The sequence below is a fragment of the Girardinichthys multiradiatus genome, chromosome 10 (genome assembly GCF_021462225.1).
Source record: "Girardinichthys multiradiatus isolate DD_20200921_A chromosome 10, DD_fGirMul_XY1, whole genome shotgun sequence".
NCBI classification, from domain to species: Eukaryota; Metazoa; Chordata; class Actinopteri; order Cyprinodontiformes; family Goodeidae; genus Girardinichthys; species Girardinichthys multiradiatus.
The window spans coordinates 35,623,257-35,637,895 of NC_061803.1; the positions used below are offsets into that span (position 1 = coordinate 35,623,257).

The 14,639-nt window shown below is 42.2% G+C and overlaps 1 protein-coding gene across 1 annotated transcript in view; it reads left to right on the forward strand.

Moving 5' to 3' along the window:
- The first annotated feature begins 2,434 nt into the window (after positions 1 to 2,434).
- Positions 2,435 to 14,639, forward strand: part of itga3b (integrin, alpha 3b) — a 50,414-nt gene continuing 38,209 nt past the window's right edge. Inside the window, exon 1 of the mRNA XM_047377726.1 lies at positions 2,435 to 2,734. Coding sequence (XP_047233682.1) covers positions 2,535 to 2,734 — 200 coding nt within the window. The 5' untranslated portion in view covers positions 2,435 to 2,534. The remainder of the gene's footprint in view (positions 2,735 to 14,639) is intronic.

The window sequence follows — 14,639 nt, forward strand, 5'->3', positions numbered from 1 at the left end:
CTGTAAATTAAATCCACAATCTCCAAAATTGGGGTTGTGGCCCTAGTGAGTCAGGAGACACCAGAAGTTTGATTAGCACTGTGTTGCATGCAGACTGTTCATTACTCTGAGTGTTCAAGTTAGGTTCCAAATCGATTGCTAATATCTTATTTTATTAGAAGGGGCATTCCTAAAAACAACCAGTGACAGTCCAGCTGACAAGTGGTTATTTTTGAGGTTCGAACAATCAAGATTTTTTGATCCATCGAGTTAAATCAACGTTTTACACCTAATTGGACATCAAAGATGAGAAAGGCAGGGGTAAATAGTTGACAAAATTTGTTTTATTAAATGTAATTTAGATATAAATTGTTTTTGCTAATATTCGTTCAATTAAAAAATACTTAATATGTGGCACCAAGCATTAGTAAGGATGTTTGTGGTGACTAGATAGTCCACCAGACCCTTTTCATATGCCTAACAAAGCTTTAGTAAGCTGTTATTATTAAATTATTAATTGATTATTTTATTTATTAATAAATAAATCTTAGCTTGTTACTGTTTACATATAAGCTACCATTAGTACTGCAGTACAGCGAGCTATAGCAGGAAGTCAGAAAATTTGTAGTTTAGCCTTAGCATCATAATATATCTGACAAATGATAAATAAAGCTAAAACAGAACCAGCACTTGTTCTTACCTCTTGTGTACCATCTTGTGTTAGCACTTCATGAGGTCAGAAATTAAGGACACAAATATAAATTAAGGCTCCAACAGTCTCACAACATATTTGTTCTGTTTGTGTTAAAAGTTAGTGGCAAGCTAGAAAAACTGCAGTTTAAAGTGAAACTAAACCCTGAATCAACTTTTTTTGCAGATAAACTGTATAAATTGGGCCTTAAGGGTGCTATCTTTATGTCACTGTAAACATTTTTTTCCATTTTCATGTAAATTAATTTGATTCTGCAATAATTGTCCTAAAACCGTCTTAGTGCTGCCCTCTTTGGGTGGGTACTGCAGTTTTTGTTATTGTTGTTTTTATTATTGCATGCTAACCCACCACCCACTAAGGTGGTCGATGGTTGCAAACGAGCAGCAATGGGCTAAATGTGACTGATGCAAGCTCCAAAACACACAAACACAAAAAACAAACATAACAGAAAAATGCTGCAATCACAAAATAAAAACTAAAGTAAAAGGTAAAGGTAAAATGCTACAAATACCAAAAACAACAGCAAATTAATAAAAAAAAGCTGCAAGCTAGCTCCATAAAATGGAAGTGCACCAGACCACTAAAGGAGTCAACCACCAAGTCATATGGGACCAGACGCTCAGTAAAGACATTAACGGGACGCCCAGAAGAAAGTTGGAGGGAAGAAAGAAAAGGTACATTTTTCTTCATGTCATTTGAACAGCAGCATTTGTATCAGCGACTCCTAGTGGGCTTAGAGTGTTTTTTTTTTTCGTACTGTTTTTGGTATTTGAGCATTTTTCATGTAGCTATCTATTTTCCCTTTTGCAACGTTTTTCTGCTGTGTTATTTTATTTTTTTGTTTGCATATTTTGGAGTTTGCATCATTTATATGTTAGGATGCGTTTTGCTGTTTGCTGCACCTGTCGGCCATCGTAGCCCACCACTGGTCCGTGCCTCCCTGAGTTGAATGCTATATCAGCAGTCTTGGTTGCTGATCAACTTACATCTACCTCGAAAAGGTTTTCCAAAAGCCTGCTGCTATACATATGTCCAAATATCTTTTCCAACTTTTAGCCAGCTGCCTAAAATTTTTATTTTAACTTTTTTTGTTTACTTTTTTGAGGTAGTTCAAGTGAATGGACCTGAGGGGTATATTCAAAGGTAAGGCTGAGCTGTGATCCATTGAAGGGGAGTGGTGGCCTATTGGTTAGAAAGCAGGGCATTTGTGTCCTGGAGAGGCCACAAGTACCTTGGTTCAAATCCCACAGCCTACCACTCTGGCTCTCTGAGCAAGACCCTTATCCCCTAAATGCTCCCCAGGCACAATGTGCATTTATAGGATCCATTTGGAATATAAATAATTGCCTTTGAATCTGTCTATATGACTGGATTGAACTGACTGTACATAAATCGTATTTTTGTTTTTTGGGGTTTTTATGTAATGTAAATTAGCAAATAAACTGAACTAAACAGCATGGAATTGCTGGGAGAAGTAACCCTAGCAAGGGATGGATTAAATGCAGAGGATAATTTCTCCAGTGTGAACAATAAAGTCGAAATTATTATTATTGTTATTAACTGTTTTGGGGGTTTGGTAAGTTTTTGGTGTGTATAAGTAAGACTGCAGGCGACAATAAAGAGAAATAAAAACTTGTGTAACTCGACAGACTCCACTCACTGTGTCACTGAGTGTGCACTTGATTCAGATAGGTTGACAGAGGGAAAGGAGAGAGCAGGAGAGGGAGGCAGAGCCAGGGGGAGGCAGACACCTCAGCGCTGATTTGGAAGGCTATATGCGGCTCAGCCTACCTGTTGGTCCTCACTGCGGGACAGACTGACGTCGGACCACGACTGACTGCACATGAGGAAGAAGAGAAGCTTAAACATGTTTCCACGATTATTATTCTACATTGTTTTGGTCGCGTACCACGGGGCGCAGACCTGCATTGGATTTAACATAGACGAGCGGTTTCCTGTGATTAAAGAGGGGAAAACCAAGGGGAGCTTCTTTGGATTATCAGTAGCTCTGCACAATCAGACGAAGGGCTCCAACAAATATCTGTAAGTTGTCGAATGTGCATGTTTAATTTCACCTAAATGGTCTTACAGGCTGTCCTGTGCCTGCACTAATAGAGATCCGGTCCTACCGAAAACAACCATTAAATGCACGAGAGGAGAGGGTATGGTGGGCACTCACCTGCCTATAACTAAAGCCATTGCGCACGCTGAACCTGGAAGACTGTTTAACAATGACTTTCCTGACTATAGTCGCTTGGGATCACATCCTTATCTGGATCAAAACAATAACAGATGGAGAAAGTGGGTTGATTTCCTTTAAATCAGGTCCGTTTTGGACCTGATTTAAAAAGCAACCAGGGCCAAGCAACCAGGGCCGGTCCAAGCGTGGGGAGGGGGGCTTTAAAGTTTAATTGAAATGAAACATTTCAATGAGACTACAGATTTTCCTTATTGAAAATTGAAAAACTGCTAGGATCTGTAAAATAAAAGTGATGTAACAGTTTAACAACTAAGAGATATTTCAGGACGTGTCAAATTTTAAACTGTTTGTTCTATATTATCAACTAAATTCCCAATTCATAAAAGTATTTTGCTCCTCTAGTCAGTCTTCCAATTTTAAAAAGAAAATTTTTTTGATTAAGGCATGAAACTTTACAGAAATAGTAAATATATGTTGTCCAGTTGGCATGTAAAACCTTTTCCCTAAAACCCTCTGTTCTTTGACTATGCCTGCCTCAGGGTCAAGCTCAACTTGCTAAACTTTAGCTTTAGCACTGCTGCTAAAATAGCTAAAGCTGGAAAGAAACCCAAATTCTTGCTCCAGACTAAAACTTTTCTCATCCACAACTCTCATGATAGTTCTTTCCTTTTACCAAGGTGATGTATTCATTCCTAATACAACCCATACAATACGTCAGCCTTACCGTTCTTTTGTAGATGATAACAGTTGACGGAATCATTTACTTCAGTTACATTTTAATCAAAATGTGTATATGGCATATGTTACCAAATTAAAATAGTCAATGTTGTATGAATTTAACCATTACTGAACATTAATTAATATGTTTGATTCAAAGGGAAATATTTTTAATGACTAATATTTAACATCCTACAAAAATATACATCATACTTTCCTATAATTGGCCTTCTTATGGTAAATGTAAGTGATCTTTGGGGCCATTAAGCACTTGCTAAGTTTACTTATAAGTTCTGCCAGCAGTTCCATGCTGTTTAGTTCAGGTTATTTATACAGCATTGAATTAACAATGGGGATGCACGGTGGCGCAGTTGGTAGCACTGTTGCCTTGCAGCAAGAAGGTCCTGGGTTCAATTCTGCATGGAGTTTGCATGTTCTCCCCGTGCATGCGTGGGTTCTCACCAGGTACTCCGGCTTCCTCCCACAGTCCAAAGACATGCCTGTTAGGTTAATTGGTCACTCTAAATTGCCCTTAGGTGTATGAATGAGTGTGTGCATGGTTGTTTGTATGTTGCCCTGCGATGGACTGGCGACCTGTCCAGGGTGTACCCTGCCTCTCGCCCATAGACTGCTGGAGATAGGCACCAGCTCCCCCACAACCCACTATGTAATAAGCGGTAGAAAATGACTGACTGATTCACAATGATGACATCTGAAGGCACATAACAAAAAAACAAAAAAAAACCCTCCTTGAATCGCCACCTTAATGTGGTGGAGGGGTTTGAGTGCTCGAATGATACTAGAGGCTATATTGTCTGGGGCTTAAATGCCCCTGGTACGGTCTCACATGGCAAACAGGCTCTAGGTGACGGGTCAGACAAAGAGCGGTTCAAGACACCTTCATGAGGTCCAAAAAATTGAGCCACGTGATGTTGCCCGGTACGGCGGAGCCGGGGTCCCGCCCTGGAGCCAGGCCTGGGGTCGGGACTCGTCGGAGAGCGTCTGGTGACTGGGGTGCTCCTCGTGGGACCCAACTGGGCCAAGCCCGAATGAGAGACAAGAGGCCATTCCCCAGTGGGCCCACCACCCGCAGGGGGAACCACGAGGGACCGGTGCAAGGAGGATCGGGCATCGGACAAAGGTGGAGACCTCAACTGCCTGATCTCTGGATGCTTGGGCTGGTTCAACAACCTCGGAAGGTGCTCCAGGTACGTCCTACTGGAAGGAGGCCCAGGGGAAGGCCCAGGACACGCTGGAGGGACTATGTCTCTCAGGTGGCCCGGGAACGTCTGGCTGCCCCCACGACCCAGTCCCGTATGAAGCGGAAGATGACGAGTACAAGTGCAAGTGCAAGTACAAGTACAAAACAAAAATACAATTGCCCCTGTTACAATTCATGCCATCATTGCCTTCAGTTACAATTCATGGACATAAACTTTTTCTACATGAATGAAAATTCTTTTAAACTCTGCAGTTTGGTGTTAGATTTCACTCAACTCTATCCTTCTGCATCCGTGATCACACGCTTTGAAGCAGGGAGAAATTTGCAAACCGCTTCCTCTGTCTTGTCAGCAGCCACCAGTCTCAATACGAAACGTATTAGTTTAATTTCTGCAGAGTACCATACTGAATGTGTGCTACAGAGATTTGCTCTGTTAGAAGAATGGATAGCTCTGTGCAGCTGACATATGATGTGCCATCCAAGCTTTGTCCCACAGGGGTCATTCCCATTCACTGTCTGCAACCTGATGAGGGTGACATAAGGTAACAATAAGACTGTAGTGGCATGGAGGCCAAATAAAATTTAAAACATTAGGAAATGAATGCAGATAAAAATATTGACCTCAAATGAACTCTTTATATTAACTGAAGGTAGCATTGTAACACTGATATTTTGACTGACTGTAGTGCTGTAGGTTTCTATTTAAACCAATACACATAAACTGAGGAAATTGGTGTATTTTGTACATAATTTTTGGAGCATCCATCCATCCGTCCATTGTCTTCCACTTATCCGGGGTCGGGTCGCAGGGGCAGCTTGAACTCCTCCACTTGAGGCAGGACTTCCCCCCCGACCCGGAGAAGGCACTCTACCCTTGTCCAGCGCAACACCATGGCCTCGGACGTGGAGGCACTGAATCTCATCCCGGCCACTTCACACTCGGCTGCGAACTGCTTCAATGAGTGCTGTAGATCATGAGCTAATGAAGCCAATAGGACCACATCATCCGCAAAAAGCAGAGACGCAATCCTAATGCCACTAAAACGGAACCCTCAACACCTTGGCTGCGCCTAGAAATTCTGTCCATAAAAGTTATGAGCAGAATCGGTGACAAAGGGCAACCGTGGCAACTTACTGCCGGTAATGTGGACCAAGCTCTGACACCGGTCATACAGGGACCTAACAGCCTGTATCAAAGGGCCTGGTACCGCATACTCCCGGAGTACCCCTTACAGGATTCCCCGAGGGACTCGGTCAAACGCCTTCTCCAAGTCCACAAAACACATGTAAACTGGTTGGGCAAACTCTTATGCACCCTCCAGGACCCTGTTGAGGGTGTAGAGCTGGTCCAGTGTTCCACAGCCAGGACGAAAACTACACTGCTCTTCCTGAATCCAAGGTTCGACTATCCGACCGACCCCCCTCTCCAGAACTCCCGAATAGACCTTACCAGGGTTAAGAGTGTGACTCCCCTATAGTTGGAACACACTTTACAGTCCCCCTTTTTGAATAGGGGGACCACCACCCCGGTCTGCCAATCCAGTGGAACTGCCCCCGATGTCCAAGCAATGCTGGAGAGTCACGTTAGCCAACAAAACCCTACAACATCCAGAGCCTTAAGGAACTCAGGGCGAATCTCATCCACCCCCAGGGCCTCACCACCGAGGAGCTTTTTAATCACCTCGGTGACCTCATCCCCACAGATTGGAGAGCCCGCCCCAGGGTCCCCGGGCTCTGCTTCCTTAGTGGAAGACGTGCCGTGGGATCGAGGAGGTCTTCAAAGTACTCTGCCCACCGACCCACAACGTCCAGAGTTGAAGTCAACAGCACACCCTCCCCAAGATGCCGGATGGTGGACCAGAATCGCTTCGAAGCTGCACAGAAGTCGCTTTCCATGACCGCTCCAAACTCCTCCCACGCCCAAGTTTCTGCCTCAGCAACCACCCGAGCCACATGCCACTTGGACTGCCGGTACCCATCAGCTGCTTCCTGAGTCCCACAGGCCAAAAAGACCCCATAGAACTTGAACAGACAGCATCCCTCCCCGCCGGTGTCCACCAGCTGGTTTGAGGATTGCCGCTACAACAGGCGCCAACAACATTGCAACCACAGCTCCGGTAAGCCGCCTTGGCAATGGAGGCATGGAACATGGCCCACTCGGACTCAATGCCCTCCATCTCCCCCAGAAGTTTGAAGCTCTCCCGGAGGTGGGAGTTGAAGCTCCGCCTCACGGAAGACTCCACCAGGCGTTCCCTGTGGACCCTCAAGATTCATTTGGGTCTGCCAGGGCTGACCGGCATCCTCCTCCACCATCGGAGCCAGCTCACTACCAGGTAGTGGTCAGTGGAAAGCTCCGCTCTCCTCTTCACCCAAGTGTCCAAGACATGTGGCTGCAGATCGGATGACAATGGAACAAGTCGATCATCAAACTGCAGCCTAGGGTGTCCTGGTGCCAAGAGCACATTTGGACACCCTTATGCTTGAACATGGTGTTAGTTATGGACAATAACAAAACACCAATCGGGTTCAGAACGGGAGAGCCATTCCTCCCAACCGCTCCCCTCCAAGTCTCAATGTCATTGCCAACGTGAGCGTTGAAGTACACCAGCAGAACAAGGGAGTCCATAAAGGGGCACTCTCCAACACCCCCTCCAAGGACTCCAAAAAGGGTGGGTAGTCTGAGCTGCTGCTTGGTTCATAAGCGCCAACAACAGTCAGAACCCGTCCCCCCACTTGTAGGCTACCCTCTCGTTCACCGGGGTGAACCCCAACGTATAAGCGCCAAGATGGGGGACAAAAAGTATGCCCACCCCAGCTCGGCGCCTCTCACCAGGGGCGACTCCAGAGTGGAAAAGTGTCCAACCCCTCTCAAGGAGACTGGCTCCTGAGACAGAGCCGTGCGTCGAGGTGAGCCCGACTGTTTCTAGCCGGAACTACTCTACCTCGCACACCAACTCAGGCTCCTTCCCAACCAGAGAGGTGACATTCCACGTCCCAAGAGCCAGCTTCTGTAGCCGAGGATCAGACCACCTCCGCCTTCGAATGCCAACCATAACACATTGCACCTGACCCTTTTGACCCCTACCACAAGTGGAGAGCCCATCAGAAGGGGAACCCACGTTTCCTCTTCGGGCTATACCCGGTCGGGCTCCATGGTTGAAAGCCTGGCCCCCAGGCGCTCGCCAGCGTGCCCCACCTTCAGGCCTGGCTCCAGAGTGGGGCCCTGGTGACCAGCGTCTGAGCAAGGGAACACTGTGTCCATTTGTGGCAATCATCACCAACTGGTACTTTTTATCTGCAGCGCCAAAAGAGAAAACATACAAAAATGTTTTCTAAATAATATAGAATCCATAATTATACTCGTTAGCTTGGAGCCTTTGTGCCCGAATAATAACTTTTCAGTTACAACATGTACATTTATTTGGATTTTGGTTCAGTAAAAATGTTTTTGTGTTAAGGGCTGCGTGATATATAAAAAATTAATCTTCACTGTAGAGGAAAATTTGATAATGGATAAATTAAATAGCATTGCCAAAGTCTGCACATTTTCAGTAATGTAGAGAATTGCAGGGATAGGTATAAATATTTGGTAGGAATATTTAAACCACACAGGAGTGGATTTACATAACCCCATCTCCTTGTCCAAAACTCAGAATGTACAAAACAGCGAAGGGACAAAATGACTGACAATCATATTACCATGCCAGCATTCAACAATATTATGACATATTGCCCTTTTGTCATACTGTTTGGCTCTATCCTGTGCTGTGTTTGGGTAGTCAGGTGACTAAGGCCAAAAATAATGTTATGCAGATGCTGTTTGCTACATTTGTAGCAATTATTTTACTTTTTTTTAATATACTTTACTTTAGGAATGTGTGCACTGTGCTGTGAAATAGTTTCAAACCAACCTTAATTTCATAGCATTGGGAAAGCCAGACGTTTTGTATCCCTTTAAAGTTGTTTAGATCAATACTTTTCTGTTTAATTTTTAAATATTTTCTATTTAGTGTCTGCACATGAGCAGTGCAGAATACCATAGAATTTGTCCCTTAAAATTAAGAAAGTGGATGACGAAAGCTGATCTAAATGCAAGTTTCAATACCTTTCATTATAGTAGTGTCTGTGATTTTGCAGCCACATCACCAGCAACATGCTTGGCTGCAACTTGCCCAGCCAGTTTTTAAAACACATCTTTTGGTGTACTGAAAGCAGCTGAAACTCTAGTCATTAAGTTTCTTGATGTTCAAAGCAAAGTGCTAAGTTTATGAAGTAGGAGAACAACTTTTCAAACTTGTTTAGCCTTTACCCAAGTAGGTGAAACTGCTTTGAAATATGTTACATGTTGAAATATCAACAAGTCATATCAAAACATAGAGTAAACATACTAACTAGCCTAACACTTTGGAAAACAACTCTGGAAGAAAAGATTGTAGCAGTATGTGTTGACAACATATCTCTCACTGTACAGAAAAACTGATACTGTTTCATCTGAAATATCTTTGATGAGTGAGTTAAGTGCGATGTAATTCTGAAGAAATGTTGTGTGTTAGTGTACTGCACTTTAAAACTACTGGGTTTGTTAAGCATGGGATTGATCTTAATGAAGTGTGAGGCTTTGGACCGACAAATGTTCATTCTGAAATTTCTTGGATTGGGACATCCCTAACAGTCTACACCTAACTGTCATCCCTAACATGTCTACACCTGACTGTCAGTACCTGACAGTCAGGTGTAGACATGCATAAGGAGGAATAGTGCCACAGAGATGTTTATTACTGTATAACTGTTCGCTTAGTGCTAAAATATGAAAATGAAAGACATTGTGTCTTCTTAACAGACTCCTGTTGTCAAAGTCAGGTCCAGTTTAATAGGTTTTACCCACTGAATTATCTGCTATGTGTAGAACCTACATAAGCTAAGTTTATAACCTTGTAATGCTCAAATTGAGCTGAAAATTAAAGAAAGAGCAGCCAAAGAAATGGTTTGAGAGAGCTTCAGCATGAAGTACCACTGATCAGGAGTCATTTAAATATTAGGGGAAAATCTGGCTGCTTAGAAGGAATATGAAGAAATGACTCCTTTGCACAGTACTGTATAAACTAGTCACAATAAGCACTGTGTTTGAAGCACTTTTTCATGCACTCATTACTCAGAAAGAGTTCAGGATGAAAGTCAAAACTGAAAGCATAAATTCAGTCGTAAAGTTTTCTTTAACCTGTTGAGATGTTTTTTATAATCCAGTTGTACCAAACATTCTTGGCTAAGCTTAAGAAAATATAAATGTCCCTTATATGATTGGTAGAGTGGGGGTTGTTGTCTAATTAGGAAGCTAGCATTACTTATGTAGTCAGGCTGCACCTGAACGACCCAAAAACTACCTGAGGCCAATTTGTAACAGGGTATCAACCTCACCACTATCTCTGCCTTTGAATCTCCATTTGGGATGCTTTTTTGTTATCTTCGGTTGTGTAGGGGAGGAGGGACTGGGCAGTCAGCTGGCCACCTATTGGCTCTTCCATTTCTTTGACCCCATGGTATGCTTGGAATGTATTACTTTTCTGTGCAAAGTCACAACCTGCCGGGTTTCAAGTTGAGGCAAGCGGCAAGTGAGATTGATTATCTGGAGTGCATAAAAAACAGGCCAACCTTGAAAGAAGAAACTTATTTAACAGTGAAAAAGTCCTGCACTTCTAAAAGTTGAATCTCTGTAAGTAACCAAATGTTATCTTGATTCCTCAGTCTGATTAATACTAAAGCAGAACTGACATAGGTTTGCTTTCACTGCGTGATGTCTGTCTGCCTGAGGCTAGGAAAGTCAGACATTTTATTTCATCGGGGGCTTCCGCTCAGTGCTGTGAGGTAATAATTAAACTCGCATGATGCAGAATACACACTAATCTGATGTTTAATCAGAACATGCACAAGGAACAGGTTCAGCTTTTTTTCAAGCCTCTGAGAGATTGCCGGAATTAAAGAGGAAGTAATTCCTGAATACAGTTGGTCTAATGTGAAGGCCACCAGAGGTTGTTAGAGAACATTAGTGAACAAAGAGCATGATGAAACCCAAATCTGCAAATGGAAAGAGAATGGCACCACAGCAAACTAGCCAAGACATAAGTTCCTCCAGTAACTCTGGAGGAACTGAAGAAATGTACAGCTCAGGTGGGAGAATCTCTCAACAGGACAACTAGCAATCTTGCTGTCTAGTGGTCAGATGAAAGCCATCATTTAAAGAAAATAAGTCATATTTAGAAGTCATACAAACAGCTAACCTGTAGCAGCAGGTGTTGCCATAACACAGATGCAAAATGCTATGTTGAGTAGAAATCTATTACTGCACATTACGTTTTACACACCAAACTGTGAAATACGGCGGGGGCAGCGTCATCCTGTGGGTATGCTTTTCTTTGGCGGAGACCAAGAAGCTTAAGATGGATGGAGCTTAATACAGAGCAAAACTGAAATGTATATACGGAAGTTAGTAATGGACAAAATATGGAAAAGCTCTAAGTGTATGAATACTTCTTCATGGCACTGTATCTACCTATAGAAGAACAATACGAATTGAAGCAATAGAGAGGTGTTCTGCATTTTCCGCATGAGGAACTTCAGTACATATACTGTATAAAAAGACTCCTTTTATTGCAGGAATGATGCAGATAGATATGCCGATGGCATAAATCCAACATTCCTCCTTATACACAGGCTAGTGCTCTTTGTCTCTGAAGTGTGTCTGTGGCAGAACTATGGAGGTCCTGCAATAAATCACATTATTTTTTACCACAACATGGTCACCTTTTATACTCTATGACAAACAACAATTTTACACAAACAGCAAGCCAGAGTGCAAAGAAAGAAGTGAAATGTATAGAGCTGTATTAATGGCAGTTTATAAAACACCAGTAATTGTCTTAATAGATTGTGGCTATATGCGTGACATCTTGTAATAGCATGTTGAAAGGTTTGCAAGTCAGATTTCACACCTCCTGCTAATCTCTGCCGAGAGGATATTAAAGCAGATACTTTCCTTGAACAAAGTCCCTGTAGTGAAGACTGTTTGTATTTAACTCAACTCCCTACAGCATACAGAAGGATCAAGAACAGGGGCCCTGTGGGACTAAGGATGGCTACCTACAGCTCAAAGAACTATATGCTTCAACACCTTTTCTTGTTCAGGCTATTTTTCACATTTGAAGCAGGAAATAATTGTGGCCTGTCAGGTTACATCGCTGTGCATTCAGGTGAAGTATGCTGTAAACTGTGGCGTCTTCAAAGCACATGTCAGCTTCTGCTTGTTAGTCACAAAAGAAATGTGCTTTTTAATGAAACATGCCATAAAAATGTGTTGATAAGGGTCCCCAAATCTCTTTTCTGAGAGAAAACCTGGTTTGCCCATTTCTGCCCCAACAAACCTCTGTTTTTCCCAACTGGTTTCAAGATGTTAATGGGCATATGGCCACAGATACGCTGACTCTCTGACATAATGTTAGCTGGTGTGATTGGAGGTAACAGAGCAACATGTGTCCGCGAGGAGTTCAAATGTGTCTGTCTGTGCAAATGCGCATTCCAATTTGCATGCATATAATGGGATGCAATTCTCTGTGTAAGTCTGGTTCATGAATTTTTTGTTTACATAAGTAAAATTTGTGTGGCAAGTAGCTGGTAAGCATTAAACACTCAAACATCATTAAAAGCAGATACGTTGATAGCTGACCTAAAACTTGCAGATTAAGGTGCATTACACTTTTGGTGCTCAAGATACATCAAAATATACTTCAGCAATAACAAAAACATAGAATAAGATTATTGTTTTTAATATTGTTCTAGCTTCAGGGGCATTTTGCTTAGAGGCAGATCTGCTCCTTATAGAGCTCTGTGGCAGTTTGCCACATTTAAATGAGGCATAATGGATGAATTTAGGCAAAGGTCTGCCCTCAATTATGTACAGTGCCTTAAGAAAGTATTCACATCCCTTCACTTTCTCCTCGTGTTACTTTACGGACTTATTCTATAACAGATTTGATTGTGTTTTTCTGACAGATCTATATACAGTACTGAAAATGCCACGGCAGTAACAGCTTCGTAGAGAGATGTTGCGTAATATTTTGTTTAAGCACCTGTGGTAAGAATCACAGAAAGTCTGTTTGGTTTTGTCTATACGAGCTAAATATGCTTTCTGATTATTTCAATTCCTAAAACATTTTATCTGCCGTTAAGTCAGGTTTCAGGACTGGCTATGGTTGCACAACTGCATCCCTGAAAGTCCTAAATGACATCATTTCTACTTTGTACTCCAAGTTTCATTGTGAGGCAGTTTTATTGACTTAACGAAGGCTTTTATTGCCTTGAATCAGATTTGTCTCATTGAGAGTATTTGCATTACTGGTAAATCTCTTTCCTGGTTCTGCAACTGACTCACAGAAAGAGGGAAGTCTTTGAAATCACTGCAATTTCTTCCTAAGGCCCCTTTTGTAAATAAAGGTGTTCCACAGGGATCCATTCTTGCTCACACCACTAATAATATAGAAAATATTTGTTCATTCTTCTTTACTTTGATAACTCAGTTCTCTACCCCATGGGTCCAACTTCTACAGACCCTCTTAAGCTCAGTCAGGTGGGAAAGGATGGCTGCATTGGTAGACACTCATTATTAGGTCTTCCTGAGATGTTTATTTGGATTTAAACCTGGATTTTGGTTGGGTCAATTAAGGACGTTCACAGACTGCTCCTGAAACCACTTTTTTGGCTATGAATTTCTAGTCATTGTTGTGTTAGAAGATGACTTGTTGCTGTAGTCTGGGTTCCAGACATCTCTGGCAAACGTTTCTCGGAGATTGTCTCTATATCTGCCTTCTATCATCTTAGCCTTTTATGCAAACTTGTTGCCCAATTCCTGTTGCAGAGAAACCTTTTCAGCACATGATTCAGCCGGAGTCCTCTTTTAATTAAATAGAAACAATTTTAAGATTTCTTTGCTCTGTTTGTGGCTAAATAGAGGACAGCTTTGACCTCATGTATAAATAAGTAATAGTTCCCATCAGCTAAACTTCATTGGCATTTTTCTATCTGCATGTACTCAGTGCAGCCTGCTTGCTGCATCCAATGCAGAAATACACTTGGCCATGCCCCTCAGTGTCTCTTGGCACTGCCCACTGTTATGTCATTTTTTTAAATGTCTCTGAGGTTATGCTTTTACATCAGGTTTGGTTCCACTTTAATATCGCCCAGTTTTACTTATGGGACCAATCCCAATGTATTAAAGAAAATGAGATAAAGTAGATATGCAGGTATGCAGAAACGGTGTTAATGCCGATATATATTGTGCATCCCTGTTTGCACGATACATTGTTTCCTCTTCTGTTCGTAAGTTAAAATGTAAGAAGGTAGTTCTGCATATTGACTTTTGATTATTGATTATTTGTTGTATTTATGTTTTTTCCATTTAACCTTAATCCTTATGTGACTGATGTCTATGGTGTAATCTTAAGTTTGACTAACCCATATTTTTGTTATTCAGACCTTTCTTTTTCCTCATCTAAATGCCCCCACTGCTCTTTCTGAACCAGGTGTCGCATTAACTGGATATTATCTGTTTTTGACAGTTTTTTAAAATGGTGATGGCCATATGTAATTTTGCCAGATTGAAATTCACACCCCTGACCACTTGGTGGTGAGTTAGCATATTACTTAGCTGTTGTCTCAGTTGATGGATTACCTCGATGGCTTCACTCAAAAAAATGTCACAGTAGCGGGTCCAAAGTTTCTTCAAAAAGCCCAAAAACAAGGATAGTGTTGATAAAAGAGGT